This window comes from Polypterus senegalus, chromosome 4 (genome assembly GCF_016835505.1).
Source record: "Polypterus senegalus isolate Bchr_013 chromosome 4, ASM1683550v1, whole genome shotgun sequence".
Classification (NCBI taxonomy): Eukaryota; Metazoa; Chordata; class Cladistia; order Polypteriformes; family Polypteridae; genus Polypterus; species Polypterus senegalus.
The window spans coordinates 208,018,041-208,043,525 of record NC_053157.1 but is presented as its reverse complement, the minus strand read 5'-3'; the positions used below and the strand labels follow the sequence as shown (position 1 = coordinate 208,043,525).

Below are 25,485 nucleotides of genomic sequence, written 5' to 3'. Positions count from 1 at the left end.
CCGGGCAGGGCGTCAGCCCACCGCAGGACACACACAAACACACATACTAGGAACAATTTAGGATCGCCAATGCACCTAACCTGCATGTCTTTGGACTGTGGGAGGAAACCCACGCAGACACGTGGAGAACATGCAAACTCCACGCAGGGAGGACCCGGGAAGTGAACCCGGGTCTCCTAACTGAGAGGCAGCAAACACTACCCACTGTGCCATCGTGCCGCCCCTAAAACTATTCAGACATTTCTAAAAAAAAATGACCTAAAAAGTGTGCCATATTGCTAAATACTTGTGTGACATGTGTTCACACACATTTTGTTGCTAGAGAGAGAAAATGGAGGATGAGGAATAGGAGGAGTTGTCTCTTTCTCTTACCAAGGTAATTCTTAGTCACATTCTCTTCAGTGTGGGGTTTGCAACTTTCAAAAATATAACTCCAATTGGTGTATGGCAGTTCATAGGATTTCAGGAATTGCTATACAGTAATTGAAAAAATAATCAAAGGAAGAACTATAAATAAACAACAGCTTTCATTTTACTATTGCCAAATTACTTTTTTCACAGGACGTCTGTGGGTTGCTTGAGCTCTCCACAAGTTGCTGGTTGCTAAAAAACCTTCTTCAAAATATGCAGTAAATGTTGCCACTATCTCATTAGTTCGCCCCATAGTCCTCTGCAGGAAGTATACAGATTTGACTTTCTAACATGCATAAAGTTTCAAAACGTGCACTATGTTTGTTCAACATCTGACATCACTGGCATTTCTTAAAATCAGATGCCAAAAAAAAAAAATCAGAAAAACAAATAAGAAACTGTGGACCTTTATTTGAAAGTGGTGTTGTATTTCTTATGTAACATGTTTCAGGGAAGACTCTCTGTTTTACAGCGTAACTGCATACCTAAAATAGGCACAAAAACAGTCAAGACCAATATCCATGTTATTCAGAGTGGAGAAGATCATAAGATTTTGACAAAATAATTGACCTAATTGATACACATGGGCATTAAATTTAATTTGATTACATTTATTTATAAACCATACCTTTGATTGTGGTTGCCCTAGAGAGTTACATAAAAATTAAAAATATATTCATTCATTCTGAAACCTGCTTAATCCAACTCAGTGTCGCAATGGGATTCAGAACACCAGGAACAAGGCAGGGAACAACCCTTGAGAGGGCACTGGTTCACTACAGAGACCACAAATGCATACTGATATACCTGATCTTAACATGGGGCCAACTTACAGTTTCCAGTTAACATAACCTGCAAACCTTTGGGGGTACAAAGTGAAGTGAGAAGATTGGAGTATCCAGTAGAAAACCCATACCGACTGCACTAACTGTCCAACTACAAATACAGAATAATCAAAATAACATACAAACACACTGCCTACAGACTTTTGTTTTGATCAGTACTAACTCTTTAATCTTGATTCACCCTGAGCCTATTAAAGCACCACAATACAGGTAAAAGCCAGTGATTCCAGTGGAATGCCTGATACTGGGTCAGTCACTGCAATTGTATATCCACTCAAAGTCTCTTTGAATATTAGGATGAGTTAAATACACGTCACCCATTACAGTAATGCAATTTGCCATTAATGTGGAGTTTTTTATTTACAGTAATATGTAACTAGTTAAGATCCATGTTTTATTTAAATTGACATCATGGATAAGTGGCATACTGTTTGGTACAGCAATAAGTAGTCTTACAAGTTCACTAAATAATATAATACAATAACATTTACTATATATATATATTAACTAGCAAAATGCCCGCGCTTCGCAGTGGCGAAGTACTGCCTTAAAATTTTTATTAAGAAGAAAATTAAACCTTTTTAAACTGAGGGAAAATATACCAATAATTATTTGTTAAGGATCTCTTTGTATACCACATTGTCAGTTCAGCCCTCCAGTTGTAATATGACCAAGCTGTGCGCTGAGCTTACTCTTGAGCATATAACGTACAGTTGGCCATGTGAACAGTAATCTTGTTTCGAATCTCACAGCTTGGATTGCCGCTGTCATAATCGGTTTTTAGTTTCATGGTTTGTTTCAATTACAACAGTATTTGCAGGACTTGTGTTGAAGTGACATTCGTCATCTGTCAGGCGTTGTAAGCATACAACCCGTTTCATCGATAACTTCACATCCAGCTTTTGAGAGTTTAAACATTCATAAACATCAAAGTGTCCACTACTGAAATCGTCACCTGTGAATCTAAGATGTTTAAGAGGCATTGGCGGTTGTCGAAAGGTGTAAAATATTTGGCCATTTCGGTACACTTGAAAGCGACAACCGAACAATTCAAATACATAAGACACAATGTTCCTCCGGATATCAAGAGTGAGTCTGATATGGCCGTGCAATATGTACCAAAAAGAATGGAAAAGGCAGGTGCCATCTCCGAGTATGGAAACCACTCGGTAAGTGACAGTTCTTTGATCGATGGTGATCACCTCGATAGACATGTTAATGGGGGTACGGTTGGTACGATAAAGGAAATGGGTACCTGAACAATGTAAAGTAAGTCTAAAATACCTACACAATAACTATAATCATAATAAACAAACAATAAAACAGCGGAGAAGCCGTGGATTAAATAAAAAGGCTGTAGTTATCAGCAGGGAGACGGGAATCCCGTGGCGAAGCAAGGAAGGGAATGTAGAGACCGGAGCGACCGCCGGCCTTATATAGGCAGGCAGCCAACAACGTGGGAGGCGTTGGGATGGGGGACCCAATGCCGCCTCACACGGTGACCGAGCTGCTGGCTATGGATGTATATATATGTACGTAAGTAGGATTCAGTTAGCGTTGAGAACCCGAGTACCAAATTTCTTGAAGATGAGCCCATAAGTAACAAATACCATTGGAAAGTTCAATATGGCGGCCGAAAGTTGTGTCATACCACCGAAATAAGTACATACATCGGTTTCGGTTAGCACATGGAAGCCGCCTACCAAATTTCGTGAAGATGGGGCCATAAATAAGAAAGTTCAACATAGCGGACATTGTCGACCCTTATGACCGTTACGTGTAGAATTTCGAAATGAAACCTGCTTAACTTTTGTAAGTAAGCTGTAAGGAATAAGCCTGCCAAATTTCAGCCTTCTACCTACACGGCAAGTTGGAGAATTAATGATGAGTGAGTGAGTGAGTGAGTGAGTGAGTGAGTGAGTGAGTGAGTGAGTCAGTCAGTCAGTCAGTCAGTGAGGGCTTTGCCTTTTATTAGTATAGATAAAAACCATTGAAAAAAGAAAAATCACATTGATGTGTTAGTGCTGTTAAATTTAAACAAAAAATGTAAAGACTAGCTGGAACACCTGATGTTACTTTAGCACCTTTGAAACTGCATCTTTAATAATTTTGTAAATCATGGAAAGACATATAATTAAAAAATTAGAAAGCAAATTTTGTAATTCATTAAGAACACATTCACTTATTACATTAAATTGCAAACTTTTGTTGTAAAGTATAAATATAAAAGCGTGTTTTTTGTTTTTTTATATTTTCTACTATGCAGCAACCCAAATATACTTTAGTTGTGATAGAATTGGGCACCTCTGCAATAATTGTGGGCTTTTAAAGTTAGTTATTCTGGGTTTTACTGCAGCACATTGTATTAGGCTTTTAACATTAGAATCCTTGAAGCCTATGAAAAAACTCGTAATCCCGAACCACCTTAAATCCCTTTGCACCTCTACCATCAGCGTCTTTTGTTTTGTAAATGTGTCGATCAGCACAAGCAGCCTGCTGTCCCATCCCCCACCTTGACAGAACTCAGCTCGGGCAAAAAGTTCTCCCAGTTCAAGCCAAGGCTCCTTATCTGTATGTGGGACAAGGTAAATAATACAGTATATCGTTATTTGGAACACATGCATTTCATGTGTGTTCCGTGTCTATAAAGATCAGGGTAAGTGTAGTATGAAAGGAAATGTGAGGAAAGAAATGCTGAACACATACCTAAAGAAGAAACTTTTTCCATGCTATACTAATAAAGACGTGAAGTATATAATGACTGAAGGCTTCAGTCCAAGTATCAAATAAACGTGCGCTTTTATTCAAGAATATAACCAAAGAAAATAAAAGGATTTGATTTGCATACCTAAAGTAGAAACTTTATTCATGTTATACTAATAATGACATGAAGTGTATAATGTGTTAAAACGTTAGTCCTAATATCAAATAAACACATGTGCTTTCACTCAAGAATATAACCAAAGAAAAAAAAAAGAATTTGATTTACATGTTGCTGGCAATGAGTTAAAAACCTAAGCTCAAATGTCAATCAACATGTTCTTTAATGGTGTAGAGGTAAGAATCACTGCCTTATAAACCAAGTCCCAGGTTCGAGACCGGGCAAACTGCATTTTGAGTAGTGTGCTGCTATTATTATTTCTATAATATAATACAAACATTCATTTGATTTGAGTCTGCAACACCCCTTGTAAATTGTGGCTGCTTGAAAAGTTAACACTTGTTTTTTATTATTCAGTTGTATTCTCTCAGTGACATTCACGTGGTACAACGAACTTGCTTCTCCCTCTCTGAGTTGAGGGCATTTATCTCCATTCTTTTCACAAGAGCAGCGATGACCACAGTGGGTGCTGTGGGTGATACCTGCTCAGAACTATTTGTTGTACCGGCAATCAAAGATATGATATCCTGTGACTGCTATTAGACTGGACAAAGGCAGGACCATAGTAACAGACAGCTTCCTTCACAGCGCTTTTGCTCGCTATTAGACTGCTATACCATAATGCAGGCCATTTGAACATGAGTTGTCATTTGAAAATGTTTTATTTTTGATCTTGCCTGTACTCCACGGCATAGTATTTTCAAATAGTGACATTTTCATGTATGAATGTGTGTGTGTGAGTGAGAGAGAGAGGCAGAGATACATTCGATCTAATTCAAGTGGTTACTGGAATATAAAATAAATACTTTCGCAAAGGTATAATGAAACAAGTGTGCTTTTATTCAAGAATAAAACTGAACAAAGAATTCAAGTGAATTCAAAATTCAGGGGAGAACACTCAAACTCCATGCAGGAAGGACCCAGGATATGTACCCTGGTATCCCTGCTGTGAAGCAGAAGCACTACTACTGCACCACCGTGCCACCCTCTTTTAAATATCAACACCGTAAACATGAAAACATCTAGGAAGCAAGCTGCTAAGATTTATACTGGCATGAACAAGTTAATGTTACATTTGAAAAAAATACTGCAGCTGGACCTTCTAGTTAATCTTACATCCAACATGGCAGTTCTTCATGTCTGTGACCTATTTGTATTTCTTGTGCTAAAGATTTGACAAAGCTAGTAAAGTGGATGAAGGACCCACTTTATTTGAAGACACCAATACATTAATCTTTTCATGCTCATTGTTAGTCTTTGTTCAATGTGGCACCCAAGAATCACTAGATGTTCTATGTGCTTCCTTAGACCATCCTAAGAATATACAATCATTTTAAACATTTAAAAATAATGCATAACATCAACAAAGTAAGTAGACAGTTTTGACAAAAATCTTACTGTATTAAGGGGCTGCATCTTAAGGCCTGGCTATATAATAAAGGGTTTCCAAGGACATACCGCTCATCAAGTCCAAGGTTATACAGGACAATGATATGATCTTATAATGACCAATGAGAGCAAAAAGAACCTACATAAGTTGTCAGAGTGCATCTCAGTACACTATCATTAGCAAACAACAACAGACAGGCGCAAGAGAGCCTGTAAGTGTTTTTACAGATCTGAAAGTCATTTCAACAATAGCACCAGTGGAGGAGAGAGAGATTCTAGTGAGTTGCCATGGTACACTGCACTATAACTCCACTCAGAAAATAAGAAAAAGAATATGCTTTCAGAAGGGGTCAGTTGAGGCCATGTCAATATGATAACAAGGACAGACAATATTTATAGTTCTGGACAATTTGTGATATGCAGTGGTATCTTGGTTATCGGAGTGCAACCTGGCATTTTTGCCCCAAGATGTTAGTGACAGGCAACTACAATGATTTCTGCACAGGTCCCCAGAGTAATCCCACTGGCTGCCCTTTACCAGTGCACAAATTACTGTCGACCAGAGGTAGCCAACACGGTGCCCACGGGCACCTGGTCATCCACAGGGACCACATGAGTTGCCCGCAGGGCATGTTCTAAAAATAGCACTAGACACCATGGAGCTCCGTCTAAAAATTATGTTTAATTAAGTTGCTGTTCTTTTTGAATCAATAACACTTGCATTGATGTAGATTTGGGGGTTAGCCTGCGGTCAAAGTTCAATATCGTGCGCAACACAAACCTATCATCTCACTATTTGCTGGGACAAGAAAACGGGCGCAGCTACGATGGGGAGCTAGACTCGGTTTTTACCCCAAAAAATAAAGAAAAACATGGCAGAAAAGCAAAAGAAAGCTTACCATTTCTAGGGCCCTAGGATCTCCGCTATGCGGAAAACACGGACGGAATCACAGAATTAACCCATAAAAATGGATTTTAGATTTAAAAACGGAAATGGAATTTAGAGACTGAAGGGATGACTGTTATAAAACTACCCAATAAATGAAACAATTGAATAATCTGCAGTTCTATCATTCAGATACTATTTTCTAGTTTGCTGTTTTTTCCAGTGACTGTAATTCTTCGTAGCAATCCAGTCGTGCCTTTATCTGTTTGTGTGCGTGTTTCCTGTATGTCTTCTTGTTAAAGGCACGCGAATTAGCTAGGTGCATGAGACAGAAATGTCGAAGCGAGCAGTTATCAGATACTTTAACTACATCGAAAAAACTAAGCTTTGCAAGCTTACCTGTAAAGTTGAGGGCACAACAATATCCTGGCGACTTATATAAATCTGGACAACAGCGTTTCTGCAAGTTTTGCCAGCATACCATAGACTGGACACGAAAAGATACTTGCAATGACCATGTGAAATCTAAAACCCATCTAAATAACAAGGAGAAATTAAGATCAAAAAAGTGTTCCCTTTCAGGTACCATTAGAGGAAACAACAAAATTGTCATTTGCAAGACGCCAGTCAGACATACTGCTCAAAAAAAATGACGAAGATGTGTGCTTTCTTAATTAAGCATTGTAAACAAGGAGAAGCGCCGCCAGAAAATGAGAGCAGCCTTTGTCAAACTCATTTGCCCCATGTCTTTGAACAACATATGGATGCCGTCCTTCGAAAGATTAGTCAGTCTGTCAGGCATTGTCCAACCTGCTATATCTTAACACAGGGTCACTGGGGTCTGCTGGAGCCAATCCCAGCCAGCACAGGGCGCAATGCAAGAACAAACCCCGGGCAGGGTGCCAGCCCACCACAGGGCACACACTCACACTAGGGACAATTTAGGATCTCCAATGCACCTAACCTGCATGTCTTTGGACTGTGGGAGGAAACTGGAACATCCAGAGGAAACCCACGCAGACACGGGGAGAACATGCAAACTCCACACAGGGAGGACCTGGGAAGCGAACCCGGGTCTCCTTACTGCGAGGCAGCAGCGCTACCACTGCCCCTCTTCGAAAGATTAGTGGCAAGAAAATTTAAGTTGTATTTGATGAAACCACAGATAGCCGAAACCACATATTTCTCAACATAGTGATAGGTGAGTAAACATTTGGCCGTATGGTAATTCTTTTATAAGGCAGTTCCAATTGCTCATGAAGTTATACTTAACCAGTATTAACAGTCATTACTGTAGAAAAATATTATTAGTGAATGGCACTGGCTGTTAATGGGTTCCCTTTTAAAAATTAACAGTGATGTTTCTGGATTTAATAAATATTTTGCCTTGTGGTGACGAGGTCCACACTTGACACTTCCATTATAAGCTCGGTACCTACAAACCTGGACAGAAGATGCTGGACCGGTGGAGACTGAAATCCTAACATTGCGAAATGAACTTCACCTCAAAGCCCAGGGTGCACCAAGTCTTTGGTATCTTGTGGACACAGAAAAGTAAAAAGGTGTATGCACAGCAGCTATGAACATTGACAGCCTTTTTGGTTCAACCTATCTAAAATTAATTTAAAATGTGAAAGAACTGATGTACTGTGGTGGGCTGGCGCCCTGCCCAGGGTTTGTTTCCTGCCTTGCGCCCTGTGTTGGCTGGGATCGGCTCCAGCAGACCCCCGTGACCCTGTAGTTAGGATGTAGCGGGTTGGATAATGGATGGATGGATGGAAGAATTGAGGTTTTTAAAATCTTACATAACAGATAATTTATACAAACATGGGACAGAGTTCATGATTTGTTCAAAAATGCTACAGAGGTAGCGGTTAGTACAAATGGGACGTGATATATGAGTATTGATTATTATTGTTGTTGTTATTATTATCTTTAAAGGTGAAGCAGGCAACTTTATTTTATTCATGAAGTTTGTATCAAACAACTAGCTAGCCCTTTCTTATAACTCCGTACCCTTGAAGTAGCTCTGAGTTTCGAAAAAGTTGGTGACCCCTGCTCTAGACTAAGGAGATAAGCTGGGTCTAAAGCATTTTATGGGGAAAGGAAATTAAGTGGGAAGTTTGAGAAGATTCAGGAGTACAACCACATATTTACATAGGAGCCAGAATCCCCAGTAATGATTCTAGATTTCACTGTTAAACCTAACCTTGTCTAAGGGGTATGTATGACTCATCTTTATCAGCATTCATTAATTAGTAAAAATGGATAACTGAAAGAACAATGGTGTAGCTAGTGTTGTACATTTAGAGAATGTTTAGAGGGAAAGGGTTTTTGATGCAGGAATGGTGACCAGCTATCTCAAAAAATTGATACAGTGTATATATAACACTACAAAATATTCTCACATCTCTCTACTTCCTGCGATACTGCATACGTTTCACAATGAAAGTTTTTTTGTTTATTTAAATAATGCACCGAGTAAGAAAAAAGACAAACTTTTGGGGCTTTTAAACCCTGTTTGGTATGAAGAGAATTAGGCATACAATCTTTGCAAGTTATAAATTACACCAGAGAGCACAAATGAACTAATAGGATAATTCAGAACAGCCATTTAAAAGTTCTGGCTAATAACCAGGCTTAATGAGGGTAGTTATGCCCAATTTAATCACTTGAAATTCTTGAAGCACATCATGCAAACACTTCTTCATGGCACAGCATGTACATCATGTTTATTATGATTATACCTTACTTTTCACTTACCTTAGACTTTTTTCAGGCATGTTTACTTCATTTGGCTACTCTGTTGGAGGTGTTTAGTTTTGGTATTTGGTACACTACATTAATAATCACCTGTATGTGCAAGTGTGTGCATGTATGTGCTCCATTACATATGTCATTCAGTAGTAATACTGCAAGATATTCCTCTTGCTGCTAGTTTCTTTGCACTAAAACTTTCTCCTCAGCATTCAACAGCAATTTAACAAAGGTGACAGAAATTAAAGAAGAAAAGAACACAGGTTGAAAACCATTGATCTGAAAGGGCATATTTGAGTGTTTGCCCTTTATAGATTTTCACTGACCAACAATTTTACAATGAAAGAACAAACAATATTCAAGGCTTAACTATAAGAAGATGTGACTATCTGCCTCATTAATTCTCTCCATACTCTGACACTACCATTAAGCAACAATGAATGCTAACAGAAAGAAATTATGATTTTCAACGGGTCAGGGAAGAGTTAAAAAAGACGATGTGAAAGGAGTTTGCACATCAGGTGAAAAACAGCTGCGTGAAACTCTACTGATTGGCCCGTTTAAAAATCACAGCTGCTCATTCGAAATCTGCAAAATGTTTATTTACATAGTAATGCAGCAAAAAAAAATGACAAATAACACTGCACAGGTCAGCTGTGTGACTGAGTCACAAAACTGAAGACGACGTGAAGATATTAGTGATGATGAGTCATCTTATTATTTTATGACTTGCTCTCATTCATTCATTTCAGTAATTACAGTGTATGGTGGCTTACCTAACAACCACAAACAAGGAAACAAAAAAATGAATAACAAAGAGAAGCAACTGAAAAGATAGCGTCAGCTGAATTATTTCTATGCAAAATTGTATCCAGCGAGAACAATTCCCTACAAACCCCAGTCAAAGTTTTAAGCATATTGGCGACCTTTCAATGCAGTGTTCACCAAATCACCTCCCTATTAAATCTTGTAATACAAGAAAGTTAGGAACATAACAATACATTTTTATAGGTATATGTTTAAAGGTATACATCATGACCAAGAATGATTACAAAAAAATCCCTTCAACAAGAAATTCATAGCTTTGTTTTATACATTTTAATTACAAATTTTTACATCAGAAGAAATTTTCATTCATTTACCTGTAACTGCACTCTTAAAAAAATACAAAGTGCCAAAGTGGACCTTCAGAGTGACATCACAGGGGAGCTGTTTTTGGATCCCAAAGAATCATTGACGTGAAGGTTGCTGAAACAACTTTTATAGTGCCTATTACAGATCTAAATAAGAAAATCACAATGACTAGACAACAACAGATATATGAAATAACAATGGGCTCCTGATTTGTAAAAGGACTATCTTTGGTTCCCAAAAGAACCATCCACATGAAGGTTCCTGGAATAGATGATAACAGAACTGTGAACATACCAATGGGCTGATTTTAAAAGGCTGCATACAATAACTCAGCTTAAGATTAGGTTTTCATAATCAGTAATTATTTTGATATCCTGTAGGCTAGAGTACAGTACTACATTAAGGATTTCTGTTTTGTCCAGATATTAGGAAACCTTTCAAAGCACAAAGGACCAATTCATATGGAAAGAACCCTGACTGGAATTAAATGGTTCTTTCTCAAACAATGATACTATGAAAAACCACACCAACCAGTAAAGTTCCATTATGTTTAATCATGTACTGCAAAAATATTTAGATATTTTATGTTACAGCTGTACTCAAAAATATGAAATGACCACATATGCAGAAAATAGTATTGGTATCTACTTTCTCAAAGATGACAAAGAGAACACAGTAATCTTTGCAACTGCAGCTAACATGTTTTAGGAATAATTGAGATTAACTTGTAGATCATTTAATTAATTGTGACGAGGTTGACAGACACTGTTTTAACATAAACTGCTCATCTATAAGCAGACCATACACGTGGTGTTGTGTTTCACATCAGTCAAAGTGCAAGTGTGTTAGGAGTTACTACCATTAAAAACTAAAAGATAAAAAAGGTTTTCTTTAATTTTTTTTTACATGGGAATACTGTATATATATTTTTTGTGTTTCACAGAACAGTTTTTACTGAATACATGTATTTATTTGTGCTTAAGTATACATTTTATTTTTTATTCCGCTTATGTTCTTCATCTCCATCTTTATTCATTCTTGGGTGGCAGTAGTTTGTGAGTTTTGTTGCAAGAATGCTGCTTCTAGTTATTTTTTTCCTGTAAATACTGATGCAGAACTCAGTTTATTATTTGTGACTGGGATAACAATCAACAAAACGTGTCTTTCTTAGTGTTTCTGATTACAAACCCCTTGCCATCCTTTTTGACTCTGATACATCATTAACACTCTGGTTTTGGTAAAAGTATATTTTTTAGGTCTCAGGTAAGACTCTTTTTTTTGAACCGTGTGTTCATATTTTTCTTGTTGCTCAGTTCACTGCCAGTACAATATGGATGGAACATTCTTAGACTAAGATAATTGTTATTAAACCTTCTTCTGATATATTTGAGGCATGAACTTCACTTGAAATGGAATGTGGTTTGTGATGGAGTGGTGCCCCACTTGGAGAGTTCAGAAAGAGCTTGGGCATAATAGTTTCATTTTGCATTTAATCAAAAACTAAGAAGAGGTTTGAATACATACTTTACAGACAGCATAACATTTTTTTTTATTTGAAAGAATATCTCAAAACTATCCTCAAAACACAGGTCTAGATGTTCCACTTATTATTATAAACATGTCCAGACTTTTCACGGTCCAAAAACAAGCCATACGTTGCATACAGTATTCCAGCACAGACGGCAATTAAGATATGCAAGTGTTTTGTGTTTAGACAATAAAAGAACAAGGAACAGTATTAGAATTAGTAAATTACACAGATCATTACATTTACACTCTGTAATAATGCTATGAAAACTTTGAAAAGTTAACATAGCATGTAAAATACAGTATAAAGTGAATTAGAAAGAAAGAAAGAAAGAAAGAAAGAAAGAAAGAAAGAAAGAAAGAACAGGAGGTGTATTTTGGACGTGTTAAAAGCAGATGAGAAGTGCCTCATTTTCCAACAGCTGGCACAGGTACAAGCACTGTCAGAAGAGGAAGTGGGGTAACGCAGAGAGAGAGAAGCAGTTAATTGTCTGCTTGCTGAATTTGTTTTGCAGCTTTGTTTCCCCCAATCTGTTAGGCGCTGCGTGAGGTTGAATGTTGACAGTTAGAAACAGCAGTGTTCAAGACTACCTCTGCAGTTACAAAGACTGTGTTTGTCACATTAACCAGGAAATGTAGCGGCATGCTGAAAATGTATTTAAAGGCATGATCAAGACTTGAAAACATGACAGTGCCTTCAGAAAAAAAAAATAATATAAAAAAAAAGAAATTATAATAGTCCTTTTTAGTCCCAGAGGCTGTCTTCAAGCTACTGATAACATCCAGGGGGTTTTCTCTTAGTAAAAGTCATATGGCCTACTGTTTCTTGTATGATCTGCTGTTCCACAGGCAAAGACACATAAGGAAACAGTACCTTTTCAAAATACTGAATAGAATGCTTCAGTTTTCAATATTTCAAACTGAAATCTGTTATGTGGGCAACTCTATAATGAGTTACCACCATGTTAGCACAGACATTTCTACAGTGTTTTTTAAATTTTAAATGGACACAATTAATTATCAACTATTAAACTGAAATTCATCACTTATTATTATGTGCATCATGGCTGGCATATTATGAAATATACAAAAAAGTTAGGTGTAAACCATAAGAATCACACACACACCTAGTGCCTTATTTACATACTATATTTAAAAATTGTGAGAAACGTTTTTATTTTAACAGTTTCAAATTTTGAATAAAGCAGTTGGCAACGCCTTGCCATACAGGGAGCATCTAAGAATGAAAACAATATATGTGCATTTTGATGCTACATGTTAGTCCATGGTATTGTCATTCACTTTCCTGATTTTTACATATCTAGGAAGGTGCCTATATTTCAGGGTAGGTGCCATCATTTGGGAAATCCTAAGACAATGATAGAGAAAAGTCAGAATAGTAACAATGACTTGAGAAACCCAAACTGGCTGTGTCTCACTCTAAATTTTGCTAAAGCCCACTGAGGCTACATTCAGACTGCAGTTAAAAGTGTTTCAGTTCTGTTTATTGATTTATATGTGATTATTCTGTTTGACTGTTTAAATTAATTTTACAAGTGAGTCAATCATGATATGAATGTGTACTGATACCACTCCTGAATCTGCAAATTAATTAAAATGCATTCATCAGACAGATGCAACCTAATTAATGAGCACCAATACCAGCTACATGCCGACTTAAAGCTGTTCCAAGTGCAGAACATCTGCAAATTGCTAGGTTCACAATGGCCAGTGGTCAAAGATGCTCTAAATGGAACCATCACTGCTGAATCTGTCTGCAAGACTCTATTCTGAAAAAATTCATCTTAGATAGATAGATAGATAGATAGATAGATAGATAGATAGATAGATAGATAGATAGATAGATAGATAGATAGATAGATAGATAAGATAGATAGATAGATACTTTATTAATCGCAAGGGGAAATTCACATAATCCAGCAGCAGTATACTGATACAAAAAACAATATTAAATTAAATAGTAATAAACATGCATGTAAAAGCAGACAATAACTTTGAGTATTTTTAGCATTTACTCCCCCGGGTGGAATTCAGACATGACATTGCAGAAAACATGTAGCAATTGGGCTATACTGGCCGGACAATTTTTTTTTTTGCATTTTACACTAGCTTAAAAATATCAAATCTATATCACATGAATGAAAAATACATTACCATTAAACAACAGCATAAACAAGTAGAAATGTATATGGCTGTTTCCTTACCTATTAGGTAGCTTTTTAAGCACTTTGAGCTACTGTTTGTATGAAAATGTGCTATATAAATAAATGTTGTTGTTGTTGTAGCTTACAGTGATGGTGACAGCACTTTTTTTTGTTGTTTTTTGTTTTTTAACTATGCAGCCTCATAAACAATAACTATATAAATGACATTTAGCCTCTCCAAATAAACTGGCTAGCCTAACATAATCACAGAATGTAAAGAAATCCACATACTGTATACTGATGACTAGTTGAGGGCTAAATATTTTTTGGGGGGCAAAAAGGAATGCACAGCAGAGCAGCTGCTGGCCGCCAGAGCTATCTTCACGCAACTTCCGGCTAATGGAGCTGAAGGTGGATCTGGTAAGAAAGTGAAGTGAATGCGCAAAGCAAAATACTCCGTAGGCGTTTTGGGTATTATTGATGAATAGGACTCTTGGTTACTGTATCCTCACTAACGTATGCAAGGAATATGCACAGCGTTAGTTTTTTCAAAAAATCTCTGGCTATGGAGAAATTTGTTTAGTGTGCCAGGAGTGAATGTAAAGAATATAATTATCACACAATTAACTGTGGTGAACAACAGAGGATATTTTCATAGAGGTTAAATGCAAGATTAATGTAAGCCCACTTGAGAGATGGTTGTATTGGAATATAATTTGCTTTTGGCTAGTAAAAATCTACAGTTGCAGTACTGTTGCTGTGTTTATTATTTAACTTTTATTACTCCTGTTTGAGTATTATTATTATATACTATTACATTTGTTGTTGCTGGATTTTTATCTTTGTTGTAGCCAATATTTTTTTGTCCCCTCCTCTGCAGTGTGTTTGATAAATCATTGTCCACACATATTGCATTGAAATGTGTATGCATACCAATTATGGCACTTCCTGAAATTTCCAACTTTCTGCAATCTGTTTGAGGTGTCAGTTACAATTTCTGTTAAAGGTCTCTTAATTTTTGTACCAAATATGTTTAGTTAAAAAGGGCAAGTGCCTTTTAGCTTGCAGAACAAAGTTTAAACAGCCAGAATTTATAGACATATGAAGGAGGAGCGATACAGCTTAATTTCATTTCGTATTCAGTTTTCTATCCATATCATATTATGTGATATCATCTACTGTTAAATTCTGCTACATACTTCTAAAGTTTTTATTTGTATACTGTATTGAGGATTTGTTCTGTTCTGTGTATTATATTGTATTGTATTGACTCCCTTCTTTTTGACACCCACTGCACGCCCAACCTACCTGGAAAGGGGTCTCTCTTTGAACTGCCTTTCCCAAGGTTTCTTCCATTTTTCCATACTGGGGTTTTTTTTTGAGTTTTTCCTCGTTTTCTTAGAGAGTCAAGGTTGGGGGGCTGTCAAGAGACAGGGCCCGTTAAAGCCCATTGCGGAACTTCTTTTGTGATTTTGTTCTATACAAAAATAAATTGTATTGTATAATAAATTTGTATTGTTTTTAAAGCCTATTTTGTGTTATATTGCTTTAAAGTTATTCATTTTTATTGTTTCGCTTTTTTCCTAAAATAATATATATATTTATTTATTGCCCAGTGTTTCAGAGAATACACTGTATCATGAAGCCTTTATAGCAACACATATTGTACGTAAATTAAGTGTATCATCTATTAAGGATATAATTAAGTGTATCATCTATTAAGGATATAATTAAGTGTACCATCTATTAAGGATAACCTTAATATTGGTACTTTTCTATTATCGTGATGCTTTTGCAGGAACATGGTGCCTTCCTCACATCCGAACCCAGTATTTGAAACAGGAAAAAGAAAAACAACAAAATAGTGAGGGGAATAGACTTTTATTTCAACAAAAAAAAAATAAAAACAGAAAATGTACTCCAGTTCCCTTGCTGGATTGTGACAATTGTGCGACTAGTTTTCCTGGAGCACCTCCACTTTACCTGGTCAGAGAAATATAATTTCAAAGAGTGGTTTCCGGGATACTGCCATTCTATAGGAAGAATACCTGTGTCCTGAAGAAAGGACACGGATGTCTCCTCGCTGGTTGTTAGTTCCTAAATTTTCATTGTTCCGGGATACACTGCACTATCAAAGAGATAACGTGAAAAGATTAGTGGCAAGGAATTAACTATCAACATGGCGTGCTTCACATGCGTGACTCGCAGTAAAAGACAGTGGTGGTGGCGGCCCAAATGATTTGCGTCACGATAATACGATTTGAATCACGATAAGTGGTATTATTTATTGCACTGGTCCTGATGAATGTCTTTTTAATGTGATTGTTATATAAGGATTCCACTACAGCTGAATAGAACCATTTCAAGTAATAATGAAATTATGAGAAGTCTTTTAGATACTGACTACTCTCTTGGCAAAACATGATGGAAACAGATCTATTAGAAGGGAGAATGAGAAATATAGATGTCTCAGAGCTTGTTCTTCTTAGTATACAGGAATAGACAAGAAGCAATTCAGCCAGAAAGTACATACCCTAGAAGGAAGACCTGGATGGTACAGGAAGAAAGAATAGTCCAAGATGGTTATGAAAAACACAAGGAGCCGGTCTCCATTGGTCATAATGCCCCCCTGAAAATTCTAAAAGGATGCCTAAGAAAATTAACAGCAGCTTGACAGGTTGTTTCACACAATATGATTTTAAAAAATGACTCATTATCCAAGAATAGACTAATTGTGCGAAACAACATAAAACTAATCATAAAAATTTCGATAGCATGGCTGGATTTAAACATCTATTCGATACTCTCATGTCCTTATCTGACATGTGTCCACTACTGATCACTGTATGACCACCACTCTTCATGAATAACAATCATCTACTTATTATTCTGAAGAACAACTTTCAAACAACAACAACTGATAGGAATTATTATTTGTGTTAATATTATCAAAAAACAGAGGATTCAGTTTCTCAAAGTGGGAACTATCACATTGACCTCAAAGTTGGCATGAACCTTTCAACAGTTCCAACTTAACTTTATTTTTTAGCATTTTCAATCTTATCTATTCAGCTATAACTTTTGGAACAGAATCTTTCTGCTGTTATCATTATGTAACTAAAAAAATATAATTGTGAAATATTTTCATCTTGACCCTATAAGGAATTCATTAGAACAGAATTTAAAAAAGAAAAAAAAAAAACTACAGCAGACTGACATTCTACACCAAATATTCTTATTTTACTTAGTTTTGTAATTTTGAAAAATAACATGAAAATGAATGAGTAATGTTTTATAATCGCTAAACATGAGACAATACTATTACTACTGCTACTAGTAACCTAATGTTCATGCTACATACACATACAGTAAGTATGTGCTTAATTATGATAAAAATGCTTGACTTTGGAATACATAGTTAGATAAGCGCAAACTGTTATTATTGATAGCTTATTACGGATATCCTATAAACTAACATGTACAGTAGAAAAAAAAATTCCAGTCTGTCACCTTGCTATAATCATACTATAACACAGAATGGCGAAGTATAAGAGGATACAATTTTCTGACCTAAAAGGTAATATAATTGACACCTAGTAATGCAGTGCACATTTAAATTAAGCAACATGCATATAGACTCCTAAAACTGTGCAGTTATACACAGGTATTACCTGTTTTTAGTTTTGCTCAAAGTTTAATGAGAAGTAAGTTACTGTGATGGAATTTCTTGAATACATTTATGCCATTTCATTCTTTTAATAATTTCTCTGATGCCACATATAAGCCAGTGTCAGCATTAAAGCAAGGATTCAGAGAAGAACTGTTAAAAGTGTCTAAAAAGCTTAAAAAGTATCTAAAATGCTTAAAGCACTGAATGCTTCCGGTCACTTTCAAAGGCATGCCCAGTACAAAAAAAGAGGAAAAGTTAAAAAGAAACATCTCACCACAAATTTCCGCCTGAGTATATTGAAGTACAGTGGAACCTCGGTTCACGACCATAATTCGTTCCAAAACTCTGGTTGTAAACCAATTGGTCGCGTACAGAAGTAATTTCCCCCATAGGATTGTATGTAAATACAATTAATCCATTCCAGACCGCTAACTGTAAATATATTTTTTTTAAAGATTTTTAAGCACAAATATAGTTAATTATATCATAGAATGCACAGCGTAATAGTAAACTAAATGTAAAAAATTGAATAACAGAGAAAACTAACACTGCAAGAGTTCGCGATATAGCGCTATGAACCACTTGTTAAAAACATTTTTTTTTAATGAGTTTTAAGCACAGGGAAAAAAAATGAACATTTGAAAAATCGGTAATTTAATAAACCACCAAGAAAAGTAACATTGTAACAATGCACGCTATAAACCAATCGCTGTAAACAGATGTAAAGTGGAGGTTAAAATCCAATAGAAAAGAGTCTTCATTAAATACAATGAGGTTAAAACAATGCTTGGATCTGTCTCTTTAAAAACAAGCCTGGTGCATTCTTTAACTACCTTCTCGGCCTTATGCGTCTAGCCATCTCTCTCTCTCGCGCGCGCGTGTGCCTGTGTGTGTGTGTGTGTGTCTCTCTCTCTCTCGCTCGCTAGCGTGTGCGTGTGTCTCTCTCTCACGTCTCTGTGTGTGTCTGGCTCACTCACTGCACAGGGAATGCACAAAGAGAGACTGAATATGTGCGGAAATCATCGGCGCACAAAAACCGAAAGGGAAATTGGCTTGTTCGTATACCTAGTGTACGGTCGTGAACAGATGCAAAAGTTTGGCAAACTTTTTGGTCGTAAACCAATTTGTACGTGTTCCGAGACGTTCATGAACTGTGGTTCCACTGTACGTGGATTATTAGGATTCAGGAAATTGATTGACATACTGCGAAACTCAGAGCTACCTTTGTAGTTGCTTTATAATTTTCTAAAACTCATTAACAAGCCATATCATCACTTTAGAGGGAGTTTAAAAACATTCAAATACGTAGAGAGAGGGCAGCTTATAGCAAATAAGCCTATTCTTATATAGTGTATGGTCAAATACACACATTAAGCACTATATAAAACAATAAAAAACACAAAATAACATTAGAAAATGCACAAACAACATGCACATACAAGATGTAAATAGAAATAGAGATAGATTTTACAATTAGTTTATTTATGATTGTATACTGTATATTAATAAGTAAATACAGTAGTAAAGTATTAATATATTAAATTCTGGACAGCAGGCACCTGGGATCAGAACAACAGAATTTCAATCTACACAGATTCCAAAAATAAATAAATAAACAAACCTCTGGGCTTCACTGTTATTAGGAACAAAGACAACAAAATGTATTTGTCTTTGGACCAGGGACATTTCTAACCTATTTGATACCATAGGCAAGAAAATCTGTCTAACCCCATTCATGGATACACACACACATAATATGTTACAAACCCAGGATAAACCCTTATTTAATTAAAATTAAATAAATGAAAATAGTATAATAAAATAATAATATGCTTTTGCATTTAAATTATGTATGATTCAAAATATACAAAAAATATATAAAACAATAAAATAAAATAGAAACACTTTGCATGTAAATAACTTATTTAACAGACTTTACAAACTCTATACAGAAAAAGAAAGTACAACAAATAAATAATATTAGAAACATGATGCTGGTAAATGGAGGGACTTAACACTGTAAATAAAAGTGTTTTTAAAACCGGACATGCCCTGACTTTTTCGCAGCAAAATAATTTACAACATCATCATACGATATATTCCTTGAAACATCTCTGTAGACGTTCATCATTGCAAGATCACTGAAATGGTGTTGTGATATTGTATACCCAAATTCATTTTTATAAAGTTCAGTTTTGAGACATTATGGGAGTAGTGGATGCAATTCTGAGGGCTATCTACATATTTGGATGTATTTCATTTAAATTAGTCTTTTACACAAAAGATAACAGTTCCAGTGTGGTCATGTTAGCTTTAGGAAAATCTGGGAAAGCTTCTATTTCTTGTCCCATTTCTTCGTCATCAAGGTCTTACTGGTCACTGTGGCATCACCACCAGGGACTTTTTTTTTTTCTTTTTTAGGATGACTGCCACTGTGTTTGTGTAGTCCTAAATGTGTCCCTATGTCCCTGCTGCAGTGTCACTTCTCCTTTCTCCAAGACCTTGTGTCCACGGGCTTACTCTCTCACCTTAGTACTTCTCAACCCAAGGAACAAGGTAAGCAGGCGGTGGTGATGACAGGAGGACGCTGCCAGGATGGATTCAGTTACTAACTGGAGTCAGGAACTGCACCCGGGTCAGCTGTCACTCAAGATGAGTCTCCGTACTTAAAGAGGAGGAGGAGGGGACTGGGACCCAGCTGTGTGTCCATCTGGTAGGCTGCACATCAGGGGGGGAAGACCATGGGATGAGTCATGACTCCTGGTCCTGGCAGCAGCTCACTGTCACCTACGCCACGTGGCGTACAGGTAGCAAGGAGGCCACACACTGCCTGTACTAGTCCTGTATGTAATAGCACACAGATTGTGCTGTGCATTGTACAGACAGTGCAGGCGCAGCTGAGGTACACAACATAAACATTTCTATGGGCTCCAGTCTAGACGGGACAGATTTTTCTAAACACAATAAAGATAGGAGTCTCTACTGAGGGCTGCAGTAATGTGCCCTCACCACCAGAGGGTGCCCTAGGCCCTTGCCAGGATAGCCTATGCCCAGAAATGCCCCTGCTTTGACCTAGTGGACATCCCACTTCTAATTAGAAATACAGTGTAACCAAAGGTCAAAAACTTTAACTAAATATGACCATCAATGGCTACTGAGAATAAATAGAATCTGCAGAATACATTTTACTTATACAGCACCTTCCCTATACTCAAAGCACTGAAAACATGCACCAAAAATATAAATGTAATATAACTGTAGGCAGCAGTGTAGATTAATGATTTTCAGTAAGTTAATAGGTTTTGCACTCATATAAATAGTCTGCTTATATATTTTTTGTTTATGATTATCACTATTGTCACCATGCTACAGTAATCACCTTCATTTATTATCATTATAGTGTTGCATTAATTCATGAGAAAGCATATCTTTGGTTTTACATGGAGACAGGCAGAGAAAAATGTTTTTGTTTTACAGGCACTTCTAAAAAAAAAAAAAAGAGACACAAAATTCCCAATTAGACCCTCATTGGATTACTAGGCTTGGGATCTGCACTGGCAATCGGAAGGTTGCCGGTTTGAGTCCCATAAATGCCAATAGGGACTCTGCTCTATTGAGTCCTTGAGTAAGGCCCTTAACCTGCAATTGCTGAGTGCATTGAGTAGTGAGAAAAGCGCTATATAAATGCAAATGATAATATTAATAATAATAATAATAATTATAATTATTATTATTATTACTATTATTATTATATCAAAAAATATTATTATTATACCACACCATGGCATGCTGGACTCTGGGTACACTGGAATGCACTCCTGCATTTCTGCACACTTCTACAACATCTGAAGAAGACAACAGAAGGAGCACCAAGAGCAGCTGAGCTGAATGCTGCTTTCATTTCTGTAGACTTTAATCTCAGGTCTCCTAATAGAGACTATTCAGAATTTGCCAAAATACATTTTTTAAAAATACAAGCTCAGTATAAACTTCTTATTTGTGGTGGTGTTGTTGTGGTTATTTTTTTTTACCAGTATGGCTTTGACATGGCACTGTAAGTGAAAAAGCTTTCTACAGCAGAATTCCCAGCAATGAACCTGGTCCATCCAAGAACTTACTGATCCCTGTTGAACAATAATTGAATCAAGTACAAAATATAATGTAATAGTACACAACTCATTATCACATTAACAAAGACACACTTTTTTTATCTTGTTACAATTCTTGCGTGTGCTTGAGTGGGGTTGTTGTTGTTTGTTATATTTCTACATTTCTGATTCTGAAATCAGAATATAATCATATCTGATCTTCACCAAGTTCCAAACTTAACCCAAGGTTACTTTATTTACAAGACAGAAAAAAATGCCAACATGACAGATAAAATCTAGATAAAAATTGCATCAAGCAACAGGACAACAGTACTAAGCACAACAGTAATAACTGACTGAATAAATAAAAACAAAGGGATCAATGTTTTCGAACGGCAAAGCATAGATCTTAATTAGTACCTTAAGAGTAACTAATGAAAAAATCTCACACACATTGAACTGAGGTAGTGTTTAAAGTCACAGTGGACCAACATTCCTCCAATACAATGTAAGAGAATGAAGGAAGAGAACTCATGCAGAAAATGTGTCCTTCATTTATACTGCTATTAAAGAGGGGCTACTGAATTATGACATGTCCTTTTTCACGCACTGCTTCACACACATTACACCCTGAGGTTTAACGTTTACTTCACAATTCGCTATGCATTGACCTCTAGCATAGACAGCATGTATGTGCTGCATATACTGGTAACTTAGAAAGAAGTTTGCACAGCTCATGGTAGTCATTAGCAACTTTGCATGCAGTGCTGGGACCAACAACTTTGGTGACCAACCAAAACAGAAATGAGTAAACAGAAACTGCTTTGATATCCATCTGCCAGACACATCCTGCACGTTATTAGTGCCACTACTATGGAATACACTTATGGTGGAGACCAATGATAACACACAACAAAGTGTGCTAATTTGCTAGTATGCTCCTAATGCAGTAGAGAGTACCGGCTAGCTTGAGGTAATGTCCAGATACTGAGTGTGGGAGGCCAACAGTAAATGTGAGCTATGGAAAGTTTAGATCACTAACTTCTGTCATTCACAAGATAATAGAGAGGGGTCCGTAAAGGCTAGTGAGAGTGGACAGCAGCAGGAAAAAAGTTAGAAGAAAAAAATGACGTAAAATAACACTAATTTAACTGTTACATGGCTCTGGAGTTTACATCAGCGATAAAGAAGAATAATGTAGCTCTTGAACACAGTGTTATAAAGAGAATGCCTTATTTAACTTATATATACTCTATATAATTTTGTTTGAAGACGTAACAAAAATCTCTTACTAATATTAAAGTTCCTCACAATAGGCTTGCATTTTATGTGAGCGGGTTATATGTTATATGTTAGGGAATGTAACATGAGGAGGAAGACAATGAAAAGCAGATTCGAATGCAAAAGTGACCATTACATAGTCTACTTCCATACCTCTGACATCTGAGGGAAGAGGCTGATGGCAAGAGGCAGAGCAAGTCCAAAGGCTGCAAGGCATACAAGGCTGTGGACAGGGAGGACCAGACTCCTTTGGGTCTGAAGCAGCGGCAGCCTATAGAAAAAGTACAAGTACAGTACAAGAAGGTGAGAACCTTAAATCTCATTAGGCATTTTTCCATTTCCATCATCCACGTTAAAGTATCACACAAGCAAAAATCAAGTACGGAACATAATGTGACCTGGGCTCAGTTTTTTTGTAGTGCTGGGCAGTGTTTTTAGAAATTTTAGCTTGCAGTTAATTAATCATGAATCAATTTCTTTGATATATGAAATTAATATTTTTTGCAGTCAGGTGATATAGAAAGCAATGACCACCCTTTTACTTTACAAATCCCCTCAACTGAGCAAATTCTCAGAAACACTAAAGGAATGCTGGGTAGAACCTACTTTTGCTTTCAATACGGCCTCAATTCTTCATCACAGGAATGCCACAAGATGTTGGAAACATTCTTTTGAGACTCTAGTCCATGTTGGCATGATTGCATCATGTCATTCCTGCAGATCTGTCAGTTGCACATTCATGCTGCAAATGTCCCTTTGTGTTACATCCCAAAAGTGTTCTGTTAGATTCAAAAGAACACTGACCTCTCTGGCATGTACATGAAACCAGTCTGAGTTGGCTTTTGCTTTGTGGCATGGTGCAATATCAAACTGGAAGTAGCCATTAAAAAAAGGGTAAATTGTGGCCATGATGGGATGTACAGTACATGGTCAGCAATAATACCAAAATAGGACATGGCATTAAAGTGATGATTGATTGGCACTAGCAGGCCCAAAGTGTGCCAAATAATATACCCCACAACATTACACCACCACTAGCCTGGTCTGTTGACATAAGGCTGGATTTGGTGCATGGATTTACGCTATTGGAGCCAAATTCTGAATTTACAATCTGTATGCCTCAGCTAAAAATCAAGATTCATCAGATCTGTCCATGTTTTTCCAATCTTCAACTGTCCAGTTTGGACAAGACTGTGCCCATTAGAGCCTCAGTTTTCTGTTCTTGGCTGACTGACATGGCCTGCTGTAACCCATCAGACTCAAGATTTCATGTGTTGTGCATTCTGATATGCAGTTATACAGACTGTTTATCTGAGTTACCGTAGCCTTTCTGTCAGCTTGAACCAGTGTGGCGTTCTACTCTGACCATTCTCATCAAAAATCTCAGGAGATCACGTTTAATGTTTTTTTTCCCTCTCACATTCGGGTGTTTGATTTTAATATTAACTGAAGGTCCTGACCCATATTTGTATACTTCTATCTATGCATTACGCTTGTGCCACAAGATTGACTGATTACAGACTGTTATTGTACACATAAGCCAGTGTACAGGTGCTTGGAATAACTTTCTCAGTGACAGTATATGAATGAAGAAACTTTACTTTCTATTCTTTTTTGTGAAATCCAGCAGTTCTCAACCATTTTACAAAATGTTCACATTTCAGCCTCAGGAATAGCACCAGCCCTTAAATTGTTTCCACTTACATACATTATTGCAAGCCCCTGCTCAAGGTTATGGGATGGGATGAAGTAAAGCCTTGTGACTTACCTTAGAAAGGAGACTGATCTACAGTAAATTGTATGTACTTGATGATAATCATTTTGGGAAAATCCAGTATTTTGATTAATTAAAGCACAAAGAGAAGAATAAAAGCATGGATGCATGATTCAAAACTAACGAGAAAAAACAAAACAAAAAAGTACAACTGCTTTTAAAATCCAAGGCCAACAGCAAACATTTTTGATTAGGTAATTTCTTTATTAGTATGCTCTTCAATATATACTGCAAACTCTTAACAAGGTTTTCTGAAAATGAAATACTGACAAATTTAAACTAAACAGGAATGAAAAACAAATACTAAACAGCCTACCTAAGCATACATGGAAAGCTGTCAAAACTAGGCAAATATCTGTAAAATGCTGTTTGCTATAGGAAAGTGCAAAGTGGTACATGAAAGAATAAGGAATGTTAGTTATAAATATAAAATGGGTGATGCTGACCTAAAGGAAGTAACTTCTTTGTGGAATCTTAAACCAGCTTTATACAAATCTTAAAGCCAAAAATGAAAATTAATCCAGGAAAAATTCCTACAATTAAGCAGGAAATGGGTGGAAAATAAGGGGAAGTACATTTACAATATAGGACAATAAGCATACAAACTGCTGTGGGAATCTGCAACCAACTACTTGGTCATTTAGTAGAAGCAGAAACCTTGGCAGTATTTAAAAATT

General features: G+C 36.6%; 1 protein-coding gene across 2 annotated transcripts in view; it reads right to left on the bottom strand.

Annotated features, from left to right (window-relative positions):
• LOC120527937 (sideroflexin-5-like) overlaps window positions 1-25,485 on the bottom strand; it is a 201,295-nt gene that overhangs the window by 33,778 nt on the left and 142,032 nt on the right. Inside the window, exons 13-14 of one of the 2 annotated variants that reach the window (XM_039751909.1) lie at window positions 23,188-23,305; window positions 16,044-16,123 (exon numbers count right to left, since the gene is read on the bottom strand). In XM_039751909.1, the coding sequence (XP_039607843.1) occupies window positions 16,044-16,123; window positions 23,188-23,305 (198 nt within the window). The remainder of the gene's footprint in view (window positions 1-16,043; window positions 16,124-23,187; window positions 23,306-25,485) is intronic. The other variant, XM_039751910.1, reaches the window with a different exon arrangement.